Source organism: Taurulus bubalis, assembly GCF_910589615.1.
Source record: "Taurulus bubalis genome assembly, chromosome: 1".
In the NCBI taxonomy this organism is placed as follows: Eukaryota; Metazoa; Chordata; class Actinopteri; order Perciformes; family Cottidae; genus Taurulus; species Taurulus bubalis.
Genome location: NC_136589.1, coordinates 42,116,192 through 42,136,939, shown reverse-complemented (window position 1 = coordinate 42,136,939; position 20,748 = coordinate 42,116,192). Strand labels below are relative to the sequence as shown.

Here is a 20,748-nt window from a genome sequence, read left to right as displayed (position 1 = left end):
ACAGAACAAAATTAAAAGGTTTCAGGTCCGCCTATAAAAAAATCACTTTCAGGATGATTATTGATGATGCAGCTGTAAGGTCCAACTCAAACCCAAATCATAGCACAATATGTGAACATTCTCTCTGCAAAGGTTGACTTTGATCAAGTGAAGCAGAACAAAGTTAGAGAGGGTTTAGTACAAAGAACATTCAGGCGAGGACTCAACATTTTAAAAGTATCCTAAAGCAGCTAATTGTCCCGCATGTAGAACACCTTCTCTGGAGCAGTTGTTATCTTCCTCGTTGCAGACGGTGCAACGCTGACATCCCGACACAAACCTAAACGGTCACATGGATATTCTGCCTAGCAAATGGTTTTAGAGGTCGGGGGGTTCGGGGAGGAACTGCCGACACGCGACATAAACCTCCCCTTTAACGGCTCTAGTTCAAACCCGTTAAACGAGGTCAGCCGCCGGGTCGCGTCTGCATGTCTTTGGTCTGGACGGACAGAGACGCTCAGATAAACTAGAGCCGGTCCCAACGAGGACGTGATGTTGCATTTAGGTTCACAGATCAGGAGGCATGAGCTCTGGGCTGATGGGGCGGGTTGCCGGCCACCGTGGCCGTAGTGTGTGTGTGTGTGTGTGTGTGTGCCGGATCTTGACGGACACGGTGTGTGATTTGCAGCAACAAGCGGAACAAATGTCGGTAATGAGGTCACCTTGGACTTTCCAGCCTGATTTCCTATACATACATACACACACACACACACACACACTCAGAGACATCTGAATGGAAACGAGACGGTTGAGATGCCGGGAGAGATCAGCATACCCGTGGATGCTTTTTCTCTTCATCAGACAACTTGACTGTGGCTCAGAAAGCGAGCGTGTCTTAATAATCATAAGAAATAATGCAGCCGTGAGAGTAAAACATAATCCATCTTTTTAAAAGACTTCAAAGGTAATTAACCAGAATCTCAGATCCTTGTTATTCTTTGAAGCTTTTTGGAAAAAGGCCACTTGGTTTGGTTGTGGGGTTCTGGAGGAAAGCGAAATCACCTTTTTCCTATCGGGAGAAGCCTTCACTATCGTTCTTTGCTCTTCTTCTTTCTGTGAGGAAACGCTCTCCAGTTCGGACATAACGGATGTTGTTGCAGCAGCAACGTTGAACTCTTGAACGTAGAGCGACAAGTCGTTTTTGAACGAACAAGTCGCGTCGTTTATCATGAACGATTGGTGACGACGGTCAGAAGTCATTGCAAAGATCTGGGGACAATTAGACGCATCTAATCTTATTTTGTAAAAATGAAAGTGAAAGTGCAATCTCAGCTGCAGGAAAACTGCCCAACTGGAGCAAGTATGCGGGGGTTGCTCTGCGACCTTCAAAACGAGTGCTGAACGAGAATTTGTTTTCACAAGAACTACGACGCTCACCCGATGGAAGCTTGGTGCAGACGCCACAGACCGGAACGGAGAAAGTTATTAGATTTTGAGAGCTTAAATATTAATGAAGGCAATCAAATGTATCATATCACGTCAAGATCAGTCTGTAATTATCACAAAAGTTATTGTTTGTCTTCTGATCAGATTGTGTGTGTGTGTGTGTGTGTGTGTGTGTGTGTGTGTGTGTGTGTGTGTGTGTGTGTGTGTGTGTGTGTGTGTGTGTGTGTGCGCACACAGCTCAGTGTCAGTTCACATCAGAGGACTCGCTCGCTGAAAGGGCAGATGGAAACCAGAAACTTCTCGGCAATCTGACAACAGTCGGCTGTGAAAAAGCAGCAGAGGAGAAAGAGCGAGAGAAACAAATGTAGATCATTCCCTCTAAAATAACCACATTTGCGGTGTGTGATGTGATTTAGACGGTATTGATTACTGAAGGATCACAGAAATACTGTGCTGACATTGTATGTTTCTGCAAAACAACGATAAATTCAGATGCGTTTGCATTCGTCAGAGCAAATTTTTGTTGGATATTGTGGTATAATAACGAGTTTAATGAGCAGGAAAGCCCACAAAGAGCGGATGAGAGTGGTGGTGGGTGCGTCTAACGAACACAGGACTTTCACCCAGGAGACGGCTGTTTGTGTCTTGTGTGAAACTTTGACTTTATGCTTTTTACACATCATTATTAAGATTGTTACACGTGTTATGAGAAGTTGTTTCTTCATGGTATGTTTGTTTGGTTACGATAGTAGGATACAATGTTAGGTCACGATGTTAGGTTACGATGTTAGGATATGATGTTAAGTTACGATGTTGGGTTGCGATGTTAGGATACGATGTTAAGTTACGATGTTGGGTTGCGATGTTAGGATACGATGTTAAGTTACGATGTTGGGATACAATGTTAGGATACGATGTTAGGTTGCGATGTTAAGTTACGATGTTGGGATACAATGTTAGGATACGATGTTAAGTTACGATGTTGGGATACGATGTTAAGTTGCTATGTTGGGATACAATGTTGAGTTACAATGTTAAGTTACGATGTTGGGATACGATGTTAGGATGCGATGTTAAGTTACAATGTTAGGATACGATGTTAGGATACGATGTTGAGTTACAATGTTAGGATACGATGTTAGGATGCGATGTTAAGTTACAATGTTAGGATACGATGTTAAGTTGCTATGTTGGGATACAATGTTGAGTTACAATGTTAGGATACGATGTTAATTTACAATGTTAGGATACGATGTAAGGTTACTATGTTGGGATACAATGTTGAGTTACAATGTTAGGATACGATGTTAGGATACGATGTTAAGTTACGATGTTAGGCTACGATGTTGCGTTACAATGTTAGGATACAATGGTAGGACACAATGTTTGGTTACGATCTTAGGATACAATGTTAAGTTACAATGTTAAGACACAATGTTAGGATACGATGTAGGGATGCGATGTTATGTCACAATGCCAGGTTGCGATGTTAGGTTACGATGTTAGGTTACGATGTTGGGATATGATGTTAAGTTACGATGTTGGGATACGATGGTAGGTTACGTTTCTAGGTTACAATGTTAGGTTGCGTTGGTAGGATCCGATGATAGGATCCGATGTTGGGATACGATGTAAGTTTACATTGATACGTTCGGTTTTTATTTTTGGTTACAATGTTACGCGCTCGAGGTGAATGCGCAGAACACAGAGAGGCACAAGAGTGCAGAAGTATAAACAAGGCATCAGACCTATGATGTCACATACAGTTCAGATGTATCGCCTGGTAACTTACTTGGTGTTGAAACAATCCACCACTGATTAACAAACTGGGTCATGGATAACTGGAATAAGAACTGCACTACAGATATCTGTTTTTTTTAAGTATTTCAAGGCTGTTTCCTTCCTTTAAATCCATCCTGCAAACTCTATCTCTCTCCGCCTCTCTGTCTTCCTTCAGCACAGAAAAGGTATTAATGATAGTGAACTCCGGCATCCCCGTACCTGTTGATGTTCAATACCTCGGAAATTTCTTGGCCCTGTAGGTAAAAGCCGAGCCTCGAATACAGTGTGGGCTCCAGGGAGAAGAAATATCTCCCTCTTATCCTTTGAATCTGTCCCACAGATGTAGCTTCTGAGTGGGCGCTGGCAGCCTAATGCCAGTGTGCCCACCGGTCACTTCCCTGACTGTTTTCTTATTATCTTTTTTTTAAGTCTGCCGGCAAGGCAAAGAGCCAAGGCTTTGGCGTGATGTTCTTTCATATGCCGGAGGCCGCCCTTTATTCACAATCTAGACTCTATCGCTGGGCCTCCTGAGGGGAACCGCCAGTCTTCAGAACCCCTCCCAAAACATCCCTCCCTCCCCCGCCTATTTCTGTTCAGAGTCATCTGGCATTTCTCCAAAGCTGAGCCATCCTCTCCCAGGAAGAGTTTATCTTATTAATATCATTGTTGTTCATATTATGAGTAGAAGTACAGTAGTAGTAAGGCAGTAAGAAATCCTTATTTTTCACCTCCAAGCGACAGTCGCTTGTCAGATTTCAGGGTTTGCTGTCACCTCTTTGAATTGATCACTTTTCCAGATTATTTCCCCCCCCGCCTGGATTGTAATTAGATGCCGTGGGACAAGATGGCTCGTCCGGCGCGGATAACGTCTTGATGTGAAACTCTCCGTTATCGTGGATTTACCCAACCGGCCACTGGGCCCCCCGGGCCGCGTTGATACCAGGATTGTGTGCACTCTGCTCGCCATCTGCTGGCCATCGCAGCCAGAGTTGTTGTTTGTTGAAAGGAAAAGTGTCCAAAGTCTTTTCTTTTTCTTTCTGATTTATTTCTTTAGCCGCACGTATTTTCTCGGCGGGTCAAATAAATGTGTGCGGCACTCGTTGTCGGTCTGGAGTCACTGTCTGATACAAATAGGGATGGCCTTGGAGACGTGATCTTTGGAAGGCAACAAGATTTCAAAGTTTAATTTTCAGGGAAAAATAAAATTAGCTTTTGTACAAACATTGAGCCTCAGCTAAATGGATTATTTTGGTGTCTGTAACCACGATTTAAAACATAAAATAAAAAAGCATTAAATCTCATATGAACAAATCAGCGTGTGCTGATAATGCACGCCTCCAATTTATGCTCAAGTGGGATTCATCATTCAGCACATCTGGTAAAAGCAGAATTTGGTGGTTTTTACATTTGGTGCATCCGAATTCCACTTTTTTCCTCCAATTTTTTTCTCTTTAGAGAAAATTAAGAGAAGTTTAAGAGAATGTTGCTGCATGAAGCCCAATAGCCTCATTATTCAGTTATTTATCAGCATAGAAACACGTTGGTATAAATGCAGATGGACACAATGACTCCAGCTGCAACAGTACAATCCCCCTCTCTCGTTAACTCATTTAATCATTTAACCCCAGTGGAGCCCAAGCCATTTTTCTCAAAAATTTTGAATGGTTTTGCATACCCATACTAAATAAAAATAAAAATCCAGGATGTATTTCCTCTTGGCCGTGTGGAATATTGTTTCATCCATAAGTAAGTCTTATTTCAGTGTTTTGGCTGGAATGTGGTTGATATCTTGCTGAGGCTTTGTCTGACAGTGGTTTTGGCGCAATTGGCGGATTCCGTACGTTGTAAGCTTTCCAGAAAGGTGCGCCAATCATATGTTGCATCAAGCTAGGGATATAAAAATAGATATTTTCATAACTTGGGGAGCCCTCTTGAGTCACTTTTGAGTCCTCTCGAGTCATATTTATAGTTTATATTAATATTTATGGTTGAATTGTGTTATAAACATGTAAAATGGGCTTTTATGACTTTTATTGTAAGGCCAGGCTGTGCAGTTTTTTTTTGCTATGACACATCAGTGGCTCTGGTATTGATTCATGGGAGTACAAGGACTTGGAGAGTGAGAAAGACCTCCTGATGAAGAATTCTGCCCCCATTTTTGGGAGCGCTGGGGCTCATACATGTATCCCGGTATGGATTTACTGCCCCTTCCCTCATTGGATAACTGTGTCAAGCCAAGTGAAGTGAGGGTTAACACATGTTGAGCCCGGCAGCCTCGCTATCTGAGGTAGTCCTCTCTCTCTGGGATCACCGGCACACTCGACCGGCCGCGCGTCACTTTGAATGAAAGTGCTTCTGAACTGACGTAAAGCATGGCGGATCTGTGTCTGTTTTAGTTTTTCAGTGAGTAGTAGATGTCAGTTATTCACTCCTGTATTCAGGCTTGAAGTAGGACGAACGTTAAAGGTCCACTGTGGAGGTTTACATTCAGTGTTACTCAACTAAATACATTGTGTGCATCCTTGAGACCTAAAAAAAAAAAGAAAACATTGAATGCATTTTCTGCCTCATAAGTAATTTAAAAGAAGTGGATGTAGTTGTCCGGTTGTTTTGTGGACTGTGGATTTGAAGCCCAGAGTTTGGCATTTTCCCCGTCGCCATCTTGGATTTTTGCCGTAACCATCTTGTTTTTTGCAACCAGTGAACTGAAGTGACCATATTTGGTTTTCAGAGAAGAGAAGCGACACCATGGTAGAGACGTCGTCCGTATACGTGTCTGGTAGAGAGACCTGTCAATCACCTTGTAGCCCCGACATAAACTCATGTTTACAATGTTTACTGAGGGAATAAAACAGGTTTACAAAGCTGTTTAGTTCTTTTAAATCCTGCATTGCTTTCATCTGTTTTAGCTGGCAAGCAGTCTTCTGCTTCTCTGCCTTTGCCGGCACATTGCACAAGCTTATCTCTGCAACCACGAGGGCTATTTGAGTAATTTTGGTGTTATAATAAAGGGAACACTTGTGATATTTGGTGAGATGTCTAGATGTCACTATATATGTAGTGATTAAGAGTAAAGGAAGATGGTACACAGCAAAAATGAAAAAAACGAAATTTCAGATTATGTGAAATGTACCTCTTCAGACGGGCGTTTTTATATCTTTCTGCTGTCTGATACTTAAATTCAATGCAGCATTCCTTTCCAATTACCTCAATGGATCCAGGAGGAGCCGCCACGGCGTGAATAAAATGTAACAACCTCGAGCGTCTTTCAGATAGATTATTGTACAGGAAAAAAAGCGAGGGGGCGGGGTAAACCCTTTGAAAAGCTCAAGGTTTTCTCCTCCAGCGTTTGCACTGCTTGTCCTCTCTCAAGTGATAATGGAAGATATTTGCTGTGAGTGGAATTTCGGTGGAGCAGAAGCCCCCCGCGCTATTCCCCCGGTGACCCCCCGCCCGCTGCCTGGCTACCGAGCCGCCCGGCCTTGGCTGCCTTGCAACGCTGACGGGCTGCACGGCAGTGAAAAAACATGCCTGCGCACGATCATAGTTGTATTTTTCTGAGCTTTTACAAAAGGCGAGATTGGCGGATACGAGCATGAATCTCCAGTTTTACAAATCAAAAGAGAAAAAGACTTTCAAAGATCTGTGAAAAGATAGTGAAACGTTTGTTTTTATTTATTTTCTGAGCCGATAGAACTCTTCCCACAAGGCTTTGCTGTATTTCGGCAATTTAAATGAAGTTTATCAACGTTGTGGTTCCGGAGTTCCTTTAGGTAACGTCACATGACTTATTCGTCTCTTTTCTTGTCCGATAATGGGCGCCACGGGGCTTAAAAGGTTAACTGATGAATGTTGGGTACCCTGTTGCTGTTTATTGTTCTTTTTCTTATGATGATAGTTTGACACCATTTCACCCAAAGTGGTCCTCAGCACCAATATGGGCGCAGTATTAAAGGCTTAAGTTCCCAACGGCATCCACACATTATAGACTTTGTGTCGCGCTTAAACGGAAAATGTAATATTTTCTCTCCTTCTGCTGTACCTACATTTACCAGGATGCATTGTGCGTGAGAACCACGTTACACAAGCTCTCTTTTAGTCAGATAAATAAACTCACAAGCTTTTCTCTCTTAGATGAAGACAGATGTAATTTGCCTATCGTAAAAACACACTTCATGACTCCCACTTCACTGCAAACTGGACAGAAACAAAAGAAATCTCGCACACATGGAAGAAGATGACTATATTTCACTGTAAAAAAACATTATAAACTGACTGCAGATGCACATTTAAGCATTGGCAGAAGGAAAAGGATCGCTGTTCCTGATCAGCTGCACACATTATAATCTGCATGAGAGCCTCAGCATGCTTCACATAAACAAGACACCTGTTCCGCAAACAGAGGTAGGCTTAAAATCCCACCGTTACAGCCTCCTTCTCTCGGGGTGTAGCCCATTCCGTCGCTTCCTGAATGGCTTTCACGGTGTTGCACTCAGTTGCACACGCAAAAAAATAAAAGTGACGGAAGTTGTGCAAAGAATGATGAAAGAGAGCTTAAGAGAAAAGTTCAAAGCCGCCTTAATGTCGTACCTCCAAGTACCTGCTGTCGGCCGATCCAAGCTCAAAGTGGACTTGGCGGTTGTGGGTTCATTTGTTGAGGAACAGTTGAATTCAGAGGACGTAACCGTCGTCTGCAGCTCTCAGCGTCCCATAATCCCTTTGTGTTTTTATTTAGTTGTTAAATGGAGCGTTCAGGCACTGTGTGAAATATCACGGGACTTGTGTTGTATTTTACGAGGTACCGTCCCTCTTTGGAGAATACATTACATCATCCGGCTGCAAGTAAAACACATATTATCTGGATTAACCTGCAATATACTGTGACTTTATGCCTTAACAAAAGGTTAACTGTTGGTATTTACACTTTAAACAAGAGGTGATACATTTGACCTGAAGGCCTGAATGCATTAATACTTTGTGGGTGTCTTTCTCACAAGAGGAGTGATCATAAACACTGGACAGGATTAGGGCCCAGAAGGACGGCTCGGGAAGCGGCACGTACTCCGAGAAGAGTTCACGCTGGAAGTCGGTCCAGCTCAAAACGTGCCAGGAATTGTGTCTTGGCTCAGTTGTTGAGGATTACGTTGCAAAGCGATCTGTGTGCCGGTTGTCGCGGAGAGTGTTGCACATAAAACCCTGACATGCTTTGTGGGCCGGACTGGGAGGGTTAAAGATGTATTTTCAATTTACCTGTCAATAAACAAGTCAACGCGTCACAATATTAAAAGGATTAAACTGAATTACCTCCCGTTACTTTTTGACTACCTCAAAGAGACAAAGTAAAGACAAAAGAAAAAGAAACATCAACAAGATTACCTTCATTCATCTTAAAGACACATTTTAGTATGTTTTTTTAGGCTGCAGTGTTATTTTAAGTTCTTCATGTTTACAATGTTTACTGAGGGAATTAATCAAGAGAGAAGTAGAGTCAGACTTCTATACAACCAGAGGAGTCGCCCTTGTTGATACCTAACAAACATGTTAGGTATCAAATTAAACATAAAAATCAGGGCTACAATAATATATAATCCCGATGTACAACTTCTAAACACAACTCAAACAATAAATAGGATTAGGGGTTAGGGTTAGGGCTAAGTGTGTCGGCTCGGCGCCGCCGTCGAAGATGATTCATATACTTTAAAGGTCATCCATCAGAGAGGTGAGATAGAGGGAGAGTGATGGAGGAGGGAGGCGTTAAGTGTTGGCTTTCCATGTCAATTTCTCTGTCGGGAGCAGTAAGTCTCTTTTTTTTTGTATGTCGCATAACTATTTCTTAAACCTGGAATAACATTTAAAAAAACATATTTTTTGTACACCTGGTGACAGCAGAAACAAGGTATGAATACAAGTTGTGCATACCGTCACCTTTTAAGTTGATATTATGAACTTTTTCAAAAACACTGACTTACCCATCAACAAGTAACATGGAGTCGCATTAGAGTCACCTCATGAACTTAAGTCCCGTATTCTCTGTCTTTTAGCTCTGTTGTTGGTCTCCACCACCTCCAGAGTGAAACATCTGTCTCTTTAGCTGCTTGTGGCTCCGCTGTGTTCACCAGCGACCCTCTAACCATCTGTCTGCTGTTTGCTGCTGAGCAACAGTGTTTATTTAAAGCTTTTTCTATTTAAATATCTGCCTGTTGCGCCTGGAAGCTGTACACACAGACATGTTGTCAGAATTGTTTTTACATTTAATTCTGCGTTCCTCATGATTGACACTAATTAATGAATTATTGTAATTAGTTCACTACGTATAGCACCGTCACATGGAGAATATTTTCAATATTCTTAACACTTGTTCTTTTCATATGCACAACAGATTCTCTCTACCTCTAGCCATGCTTGTGCTGTTTCCACAGAGGTACAAACATACAAGCCATCATTCATCATTCAGCCATGTTGATCCATTGGAAACACAATCAATGTATGTGGATGTTTTAGCTTTGGGAATATCAGTGGAGGCCATCGGAGAAGTTTAGAGACTTTTTTATTGACATCCTTTCATTCTCTTCAGCCTGGTGCATTTTTGATTTCGCATCAGTGGTAGATCACGGTCATTCTCCAATCAGAGGATCGGTGGTTCGATCCCCGGCTCCGCTAGCCCATGTTGATGTGTCCTTGGGCAAGACACTTAACCCCAAAATGTCTCCCGTAGCTGTGTCTACGGTGTGGGAACGGTTAGCTTGTCCTGATGGGCTGGTGGCTCCTCCCATCATGGTGTGAATGATGTCATGTAGTGTTAAAGTGCCTTGAGTGGTCGGAAGAGTAGAAACGTGCTCTAAGAGTCCAGGTTAAGGGTATTTATTTGGAATTTATTTGGCCTTTTTGTTTGACGTACAGACAGGAAACTGGAAAACAGCTGTGACCCCAGGTGGAATGAAGTTTGATGCATTTTCAGAACTATTCCAGAACCGGCTCGATGCCGCTTCCCTTCGCTCACACTTTTTATCCAACCGTGCTTTTTTCGGGACGTGGCAAAAAAAAAATGCAACTGAGAATTCTGCTTATGATTCATACCAACGCTGACAGGTTTGGAATCTATTTCGGCTGAAGCAAATTGAAGATGAAAGCATCTGCTGCTCTTTCTGAAAACTTAATTCCTTTAATGGTTTCACCACAGTCACAGTAAAGCTACTTCAATCGAGTTTTGATAATTGTGATAATTATTATTATTGTTTTAATGGTTGTAAACTGCACATTTAACAAATCCAGAGGACATAGTCACTGCAAACGCTCACTCAATTTGTATTTTTTTAGATAAGCATTCACACATTTGCTAGGAAAGGAGGGAAGGGAATACGGAATGGGCGGCAAGAAGATGGAAGTGAGGGAAGAGGAAAGGAGATAAGAGCAAAAGGACGAGGAACGAAGTAGTGAAAGAACGAAGTAGTGACTAGGAAGGAGGGAAAGGACACAGACTAGGATGTGAAGAAGGACGGGAGTGAAGACAAAGGAAGGAGGAGAGAATAAAGGGAGAGATGAAGTGGCACTTTGGGAAAAGATTTGCACAGATCCAATTTTTGGAAGCCAGAACAAGTTTTTTATTTATTTTATTTCCCCCACATTCTGGAGGTCAGTTCCATTTGTGGACTTTTAGGTTTTTATGACTCAATCTCTCAAAAGGTCACCGGCACTCGGGGGAACATTATTTTATTTTTTTGATAATTCCCTCTCGGAGAGAAAACCTCTTTTACACACTTCCCAACTGCTCCAACGGCTCTTTACGCCGTGTGAATGCCAAGCAGCAACAACAACAACAACTATAACAACAACAACAACAACAACAACAACATCGCCCAGGAAAGACAAAACCGAGGTCAGAAAAATGTCGGCAACATATTTGGGTTCAAATTTCCACCGTGTGAGCGGTGATCTGCTGATGAACGCCTTGTTTTTTGGGGGCGGGACTTCTGGTCTCAGTGCGGCAAGGCGGCGGTTGACGGGCGGCCAATAAATGTGTCGTTTAATTGTGACTTGTGACTTGAAAAGTTGATATCGGAAATCAAATTAATGCAAGTGAGAGCGAAACCATATTTAATTGAGATGCTGATCTGTTTTGGCAGAAATACTCACGAAAAAGTTCATTGAGAAAAATGGTAGAAATGTCTGTTGATTATCTACTTTATGAATTTGTTTTTTTCTTCCCATTTTCTTGACTGGTCATCTGTGATTTTCTCTTTTCTCTGTTGCCCATTTTTAATACTATTTATTTAATCTTACAGAGACAACGAAAGCACACATACTACATAAATGGGAATATTTATTTATTTATAATATTTCTATATTTTTTGTCGTCTATGTTGCTATGAAACTCTATTTTTAAAGTCTTGACTGCCTCTTTTATAGTTGAACAGAATTTGGTCTACATAGAGGCGTTCACATTATTTTGTCTACACTGAACCAGTAGAATATTCAAATCTCTTACAGTCATTTTGCCAACCAATTTAATTTCCTAAAAGAAACTGCTCGACCTCATATCCATTAAATGTTCTCACGTCTTCTTAAAATGTCTTTTACTTCAAACTTATAATTTTTTTGTCATTGTTAAAACAAACAAAAAAAGACAAAATAAAATGGCTTATTCTGCACGTTTTAAGACAAAAAGAACGAGGAAAATGATATATATATATATATATTTCTAATCCTTTCTTGTCGCGTATTTAGTCAGTGTTTATCACTATTATGATAATTTTTCATCTTCAGCTTTTTTTATCGTTGGGAGCTTCGGACAGAAAAAAAGCAAACAGCGATATTTTATATATATATATATATATATATATATGTATATGTATATATATATATGTAGTGACTGTGACTTCATAATTCACCCTTGTTCTTAGTGTGGTTCTATACACTGTTGTTTCATGCAGTTATTCAAGTAATGGGTTATACACGTAGGTATTACTGTTCCGGGATCGCGGTCCCTTTAAGAGTTCGACTGTGGTTGATGACGTATGCCCCAATGCTTGTTAGGTTAGAGGGCAGCGCCATCTTGTGTTGTTTTCTACATGTAAAATAAACGAGACACGACTTGTGTTCTCAACTGATGGAATTGCCTTTTACTTTTAAATGCAAGTTCCTCATATATATATATATATATATATATATATATATATATATATATATATATATTAATTTGCCCAGGGATCGTGGCTCTCATGATCAACTAACTAATAATCAACTAACGTGATTACATCACTGTACTGTGTCACTGCCGCCCCGCCTCCGGTCTTGAAGGATGGCTGTTGTTTTCTTGTCATTATACGGCTGCAGAAACGTACCCGCGAGGGCCGAGGCTGGGCGGGTGGGCGGGGCTAGTGGTTTGAAAATAACGACCCCTCGGTGCTGAAAAAAGCATCCATTCTGTCGGCCCGGGCCTCGTGGAGTCGGCCGGGGCCTTTTTCCCCCCTTTTGTCGACGGTGAAAAATGAAGCATTTCTGAATCCCTGGCGCTCGCTGTGTTCCCCTCTCGGCGCCTCAGAGACATTGAGTTAACATAAAGCACAGCTCAGGACAGGGGCAGCCGGGTGACAAATGAAGCCCCTCCGCGTGTTTGAGGGGAATATAAAGGGGCCCCTTTTTTGTAGAAATGAGATTGGGTCCTCGTTACTTCCTTCAGGCCCAAACCCCCACCACACCCTCCCGAAAAAATGTATATCTGAGAGAGAGCTACAAGATAGAATCTTCTTGAAATGAAAAAATATCCCTTCGACTCTGTAGTCCATCTCTGCTTGTCGCATTATGGCTTATTACGGCCGGTCTGATCACGACACCCATCCAATTTGGGGGCGGGGGGGTTTTGGACTCATCTTTAGTCTGCCGGAGAGCGACGGGAGTGCCTGGACCGGGGAGAGCTCTCGGCTACGTTTCGGAGAGGCCGGAGCGCCGCTGTGTGAGTCCAAAGACTCGTTGGTTAATTAGGGAGCGCTCCGCCTGTGATGTGGTCACGCTCGCTGGCCGCGTGGCAAGTCTCTCCGGGGAACCCGTGTTGCTTCAGAGTTTTCTGATCCCAGCAAAAAATAATAATAATCCTGTCGAGCGTTTTCATGTTTGTTTGTGTTTGGGGTATATCAGGCTTTTTACTCTGATTCTGTATCTGGCATCAACTCTGTGTGTGTGTGTGTGTGTGTGTGTGTGTGTGTGTGTGTGTGTGTGTGTGTGTGTGTGTGTGTGTGTGTGTCAGCCTGTCAATTAGGCTTTTTCCTGCAGATGCAACTCAAATAGTTTTTTCCTGCCACACCAATTACCAAAAGGCTCTTTTCGGCGGAGCCGCCTGCTGTTTACCATCTCTGCCCGTGTTTCATTTGAACTTAATTAACGCTTTAAACAACATTTTCCAGAGAGCGACCGATACCGTTGGTTCCACCGCGACTCATGTTCAAAGTGAAAGTGAAGAAACGACACCGACAAAAAGGATCGACGGCGTCGGATTGAGTCAAATAAAAAACAGATTTGATCTGTAGAATGAAAGGTGCTTATTGCTGGTTTCTACACTCCTGAGCCGTCACTCCTCACCCCTTCCCTTCGTTATCTTTTCAGATTGAGATGTGATATCTAGCATAAAAAGAGACAGACAGTTCGCCAACAGTATAACATCTTCTTAAAACTGATGGCGATTGTGCTCTTTTGAGCTGGGGCAACGTTGGCTAGTCTCAAGTCTTCATCAGTACACTGCTTTGGTTCTGAGAAGTGATGACGATGCGGAAGTGACTTAAAGCTGCAGTCTCTTTACTAACCAGCAGGAGGTGACTCCTCTGGTTGTATAGAAGTATATGCTTCATTTGTTAAAGCTGTATTCTCTCTACTGACCACCAGGGGGTGACTCCTCTGGTTGTATAGAAGTATATGCTTCATTTGTTAAAGCTGCATTCTCTCTACTGACCACCAGGGGGTGATTCCTCTGGTTGTATAGAAGTATATGCTTCATTTGTTAAAGCTGCATTCTCTCTACTGACCACCAGGGGGTGATTCCTCTGGTTGTATAGAAGTATATGCTTCATTTGTTAAAGCTGCATTCTCTCTACTGACCACCAGGAGGTGATTCCTTTGGTTGTTTATAAGTCTATATAAATTACTCTACTTCTCTCTTGATTTATTCCATCAGTAAACATTGTAAACATGAGTTTATGGTCTCATCGGGAAGAAAATATGGCAACAGCCAAATAAAAAATGCCGACGGCCAAACTCAAGGCTTCACAACATCAGTCCTCAAACTGGTAACAAGGAAACAAGACGATGCCGATGTCTACTTCTTATATACAGTCTGTGGCTTTACTCCTGTTTCATTTATATGGCCCACACATCAGATAATATATCGATATGAAGAAAAATAAATAATTGATTTAAAAAAAAAAATAATTGTCATTCTTTTCTTCCAAAAGAACCGATAAGAGTATCGATAAGGAACACACCCAAATTGATAAGAGGGCTTGTGTCGATCCTCACGATACCTGCCACTAATCTTCAGTGTCCACGGTGGGATCCGATCTATCTGGAAGGGCTGAGAGGGATCTCAACGTGGACACACACACACACACACACACACGCAGTCAGTTGTTCTGCCGGCTGACAGCACTATTAAGACACGTCGGCCCACTTGGCCATCGCCGACAAGGTGTGCATACATCTCTGTCTGGGACGCCGACCCGCCTGCTGCTTTTCCATTAGACACGGTTCACGGTGGTTTTTATCACAGTGTATGTAACCCGGATGAGTCTATTTTTCTTATTTGATAGATACCCACCATTTAATAAGGCACCTTTTAGCTGCACACACTTAACGTCTGTCCCTCAAGTGTTATGTCGCGTTGAGAGCGCTGACGGTCTTCTCTCGGAAGGTGAACGATGTGGTTTTACCGCTCGTTCAGACGCCGCTGCTTTAAGGTCGGTGGTTACGCAACGGGCTGATTTATAAAAATCTGAATTTGTGGGACTGCGGCAGAGTCGAGGCGTCGCTATTTGCATATCCTTCATCTGCCCGGTGTGTCAACAAAAGGAGAAGCGCTCTTCGTCTCCACACTGGCGTATTCACATGCAAAGTAAAGTGAATGTAATTATGTACTCTTTTTCTTCATAACATTTTGTTCTGGCTTTAATATCGCGCTCTGCCGTGAATTTAAATTGTAGCCCTCCCGTTTGTTTCCCTTCAAGGCGATGGGGGAAGAGAGCGCTTAGTGCAGGGTTTAATTCTATTTGTGGGGAAATTTGTTGTAATGTTTGCCCGGCGGCGGGTCAGGTTAGAAATTCATATTTCATAAAGTGAAGATATGCTACAGTAATAGCTCATTTGGTTCTGGAACGGCGGAATATATTGTCGAGCCCCCGAGGAGGTTTTTTCTTTCGTCGCCCCTTAATTCCGCAGACGTTGGCGTCTGGGAAGTGCTCTCGCACGATAACCTTGATGACATCGCCGCCTCCTCCACCTGTTCACGCAAACCCGGTCGAGAGCACGGCACTGCCGTTAGTTTAAATGGATGTGGTGGCAGAGGGGTGGATTTACTAAATATGTGTGTGAAGGGAGTTGGAACTTTCACATAAAGCTTAATAATGTGATGTCTTCACACAAGAGTCAATATGAGTTTATGTTTATTGATTGTTAATTTTTTATTTTTTTCGCCTGGCATCTGTTTGTTTATCTGCAAGGGAGGTTTGAATGATTTGAAAGGTTAATGTTGGTGACATGGATTTAAGTTCAGGCAGAGACTTGGGTCAGCTCAGGGGTCCTTTGGGGAAAAAGCGAGGGAAAAAGCTACGCTCGTGCTACTCAGTAGACACTAGAATAGCCTGTAGTACGTAGTGTGGAGCTGATCAGACTGTGTTTCTATACTTTTCAGGTGGGTGAAAGTGATTAAATGGTATATAAGTAGCGACACATGGGCAGACCGGTTAGGAAGGCAAATATGAATGCATGTCAGTTTGGAAGTTGAATGTCATGACGTGTCTGGAATATAATGAATCACTTAGCTTAGCTAGCTAGCGACCAGAAACACCGTAGTAACCACCTGTAGCCTGTGAGAATGACAGTCGTGTGAATGTGTAGAATGTCGCCAGTGTGAATGAAGTTGTTAGAGTAATAAAATACTCTGACATGTATAGAGGTACATTTGATTCAGTAGACTAGAATAGCCTGTAGTACGTAGTGTGGAGATGATCAGTGTGTGTTTCTGTACTTTTCAGTGTTCGGGTACTTTCAGTGCTGTTGATTATACATAAATTCATACAAAACCATGCACGCCTGGACCTCCTGTGTCAAAGTGCGCAACATGAGCGTTTACAAGGCGCGTGGCGATATCACAAGAACCGGCGGTTCCAAGTCGAACAACACTAGCAGGGGATAGAAATGTATTCCTGATAATGCTACTATTAATAAGAATAGACTAATAATAATAATAATATATAATAATAATAATAATACATTGTATTCTTGTAACAAGAACTCTGTGTTGTGAGCTAGCTAACGTTAGCTGTTAGCAAACGGCTAAGGTAAGCGGAGGTTGCCTTGAGTTAAGATTATGATGGGTTCAAGCTCTATTCAGTAAAAATTGGGAAGTATTCATTGCCGAGAATCTTGGGCCGGATGGTCGTGGATTAATAATAAATAAGCAAGATAAAAATGCAAACATTAATATGTACGTGTGTATGTTGTAATGGAAACAGTAATGTACGTTGAAGTACATGTTTTTTGTGTGTTTTGTCGTGGTAAAAAAAGAAAAAAGTAATAAAGGAGTGTGTGTTAATGAATGTTGATGAACGTGGGATTTATTGATTTTTTGTTTTTTTGTTTTATCATGGCATTGAGTTGGTATCACAACTGTGGAATGTACCACTAGTTCAAAGGTCAATGTGTGCACTCCGTCTTACTTAAAGAACAGTTGCAGTTTCGTGGATGGAGGAGCGACATCCTCTCCACACATTAAGGCTCAAGATGTAAGAGTCTGGCTGCACTAAAGCACAGCGACAATTTAAAGTCCTCAAGGACATTTAAAAAAAACATGAATAATAATGTGATCTCGCAGCTCTAATGTGACATAAATGTGAAAATTGCTTTGATTTGTTTCTTGAACCCAATGATGGGAGAAGATTTCAGGATGTTTTTCAGTCATCTGGAAGGTTCACTGGTTATACCAATAATCATCTCCAAGATGCATCAAAGCAATGAGGTGTTTATATATGTATTTAATATTTAGGACGAAGTTATTGATTTTGTGGTTATGAGCAGCTTCTGTACACACATTGCACATTATTGTGGACACAAGAAGGTAAATCAAGACGGTTTAAAGTGTATCCAGTAATGCTGATGTGCTGGATGTCTTGCTGTGTTTATTGTTGTTTGGCTGATTTTTGTTACATAAACCAACCATGGTTTCTACACAGACAGGTCGCACAAATATTCCATTTGTATTTCCCGTAAAACCTTTAAATGTCAATAACGGTTGTGTTTTTGTTGTTGTTTTCTTCTGACTGTAGTCGAGCAGAAAGAAGCTCTGGAGAAGGAAGCAAAGCTCAGCATCCTGGAGGCCGGGGTCACAGACGTGAGTACATCAGTGTTTTTTACTTTCAATGTGAATTAAAGAGTGGGAACCAGTTACGAGATAGGACCCAACGACCCAGTGGGCCAGTACCACGGACTGCTACTGTGCAGCAGCCTCTACTCTCATGGAACCAGGGATTTGACCACAAGAGCACTGTGAGTGAGGGTTCCACCGCTGATGATGTTGGTCGATCAGCTCTGGTTCCCAGTTGTTGCTCCCAGTTCATCCCAAACAAAGCTGCTGGATGAAGTCCAGTTCCTCCAAACCAAAGTGGGGAAAACCATTTTCTCAGTGGAGCTGGCTTTGTGAAAACCAATGAGGGTCTTCCTCAAAGACTTAAATACTGTCAGGCAATTAACAAAAAACATTTCCCCACGTGTCACTATTGATATTTTACATTTGAAGAAAATGATTCACAAGTCATTTATTTACTGGAAAGACAGATTGCAAATGAAACAAATTTGCCAAACAGATGCTCAAACTACCTACATCATCATTGGGATGTCAACTACACACCTGTTAAGGTTTTTTAAATGCATCATGTACAGTTTTGCCGCTCCATGCTGCAGGATATGATGCTATGAACCCTTTCTCCATCTCTGATTTGAAACAGCTGTAGTTTTAAGGAGATTATTTGTAGTTTTTTACAACAACAAGCAGCATATCATTTTGTTTTAGATTGCTTCTATTTGAACTCAAAATCACTGAAGAGCATATACATCAAATATTCCGTTGTATACATTTCAGAGGTGGTAATGTCTCAGTCGACACACAGTCGGCCCAATGCTTTACTTATACCCCTGGACCACATGTAGGGAAGATTAACTGACACGTGTCAGGAAATCTATACAAGATACTTAGACACGGCTCCATCGATATAAAACTATGAATCCAGCTCCAATGATGAGGGGAATCGATCGGACACACGTAAACCGATACAGCGAGAAAAAGAGACCCACTTTTTACGTGTTATTTGTTTGTACGAGCTGAGTGAGTTGCCTCTGTGAGTGCAATGGAGGAGACGATGGAGGAGACGATGGAGGAGACAATGGAGGAGACGATGGAGGAGACGATGCAGGAGACGATGGAGGAGACAATAGAGGAGACGATGGAGGAGACAATGGAGGAGACAATGGAGGAGACGATGGAGGAGACAATGGAGGAGACAATAGAGGAGACAATGGAGGAGACGATGGAGGAGACAATGGAGGAGACAATAGAGGAGACGATGGAGGAGACAATGGAGGAGACAATAGAGGAGACAATGGAGGAGACGATGGAGGAGACAATGGAGGAGACAATAGAGGAGACGATGGAGGAGACGATGGAGGAGACGATGCATGAGACATTGGAGGAGACAATGCAGGAGACGATGGAGGAGACAATGGAGGAGACGATGCATGAGACATTGGAGGAGACAATGCAGGAGACAATGGAGGAGACGATGGGGGAGACGATGCAGGAGACGTTGGAGGACACAATGCAGGAGACAATGGATGAGACAATGGATGAGACAATAGAGGAGACAATGCAGGAGACAATAGAGGAGACAATAGGGGAGACAATGCAGGAGACAATAGGGGAGACAATAGGGGAGACAATGCAGGAGACAATAGGGGAGACAATGCAGGAGACAATAGAGGAGACAATAGGGGAGACAATGCAGGAGACAATAGAGGAGACAATAGGGGAGACAATGCAGGAGACAATAGGGGAGACAATGCAGGAGACAATAGAGGAGACAATAGGGGAGACAATGCAGGAGACAATGGCTCAGCCGTCTCTCGTGAGGAGCTACGTTGGGTAACAGGCTATTAAAATGTGTCGATTGTATCCGATTGCAGACTTTAAATCAAGATGCGTGTTCAATCGTGCGAGAGGGAAAGACACACACTTAACTACGTTGTAGTTGAACTCGTACTTCTAGTGAGCAGCATTTCTGATGATTTACTCCCACTCGACCTCCTCTCTCTCTCGCTCCCGCTTGGTTTTCACCTCTCGGCATTGCTATTCTCCACCGCCTCTGAGATGAATAGACTGCTGAGCGTCTGCCCTCGCCACTGATTCAAGAGTCTGCGCCGATGACGTTCACCGTGCTTATCGAGGTGGCTGGGGGAGGAGGGAGGAGGGGTGGAATGGTGATCAATACCTAGCTGCAAACAGGAGCCAATTACGGCCAATCGAACCTCCGTTGAGAGAGAGGGATCGAGAGAGAATCCCTCCATCACAGGCTGCCTGATAGAGGAACACAAAGAGAGACTCAACCTGCAACCACACATCCATCACCACCCCATGCGGTGGGTATTGTAGCTTTATCATATTACTGTAAAAGAGGAATATTAACATACTACATCACAGCTGACAGGTTAAACACACACACACACACACACACACACACACACACACACACAAAAACACAGTAGTTGTTTCTCCAGAGTGCAGAGGAGGCGACTTGTTTTCCGGCTCCACTCTGGTTGAACAGGCCTGCCGCCGGTCTGAGAACCTGATTCTGGTTTTCCTCATCGATGCCCGGATGCATATGCATGTCCCCGTTTGAGGCGAGCATAACATGAACATTTATTGACCCCCCCCCCCCCCCCCACACACACACACACACACACACACACACACACACACACCCGTGGGGGTTGTTAATGGGAAAGGAATAGCTTTTCAATAAAACCGATAAAGACAAAACAGACGATCAGTAAAACAGAACATAAATTATTGTGGGGGTTGTTAAAGTTTATGCACATGTAGTGCAAACGGGTGTGCCAATTGACGCCAACATATTAGGTCTTTATCTGTTTTTGCGTCTACGGGAAGATTTATTTCAGGTTTTTAGAAGACATTTCTCCTGCTCGTTGGTTTATCTCCGGTTTAATATCGTTGCCTTGGTGTCACTTAGTGGCCAATACTTGACTCTTCCATTTTACTTTATTTCTGTCTGT

At 42.6% G+C, this 20,748-nt stretch overlaps 1 protein-coding gene across 1 annotated transcript in view; it reads left to right on the top strand.

Moving 5' to 3' along the window:
* Window positions 1-20,748, top strand: part of slco5a1b (solute carrier organic anion transporter family member 5A1b) — a gene marked incomplete at its 5' end in the record, with an annotated part of 168,472 nt that overhangs the window by 78,174 nt on the left and 69,550 nt on the right. Inside the window, one exon of the mRNA XM_079238112.1 lies at window positions 17,733-17,797. Within this exon, the coding sequence (XP_079094238.1) occupies window positions 17,733-17,797 (65 nt within the window). The remainder of the gene's footprint in view (window positions 1-17,732; window positions 17,798-20,748) is intronic.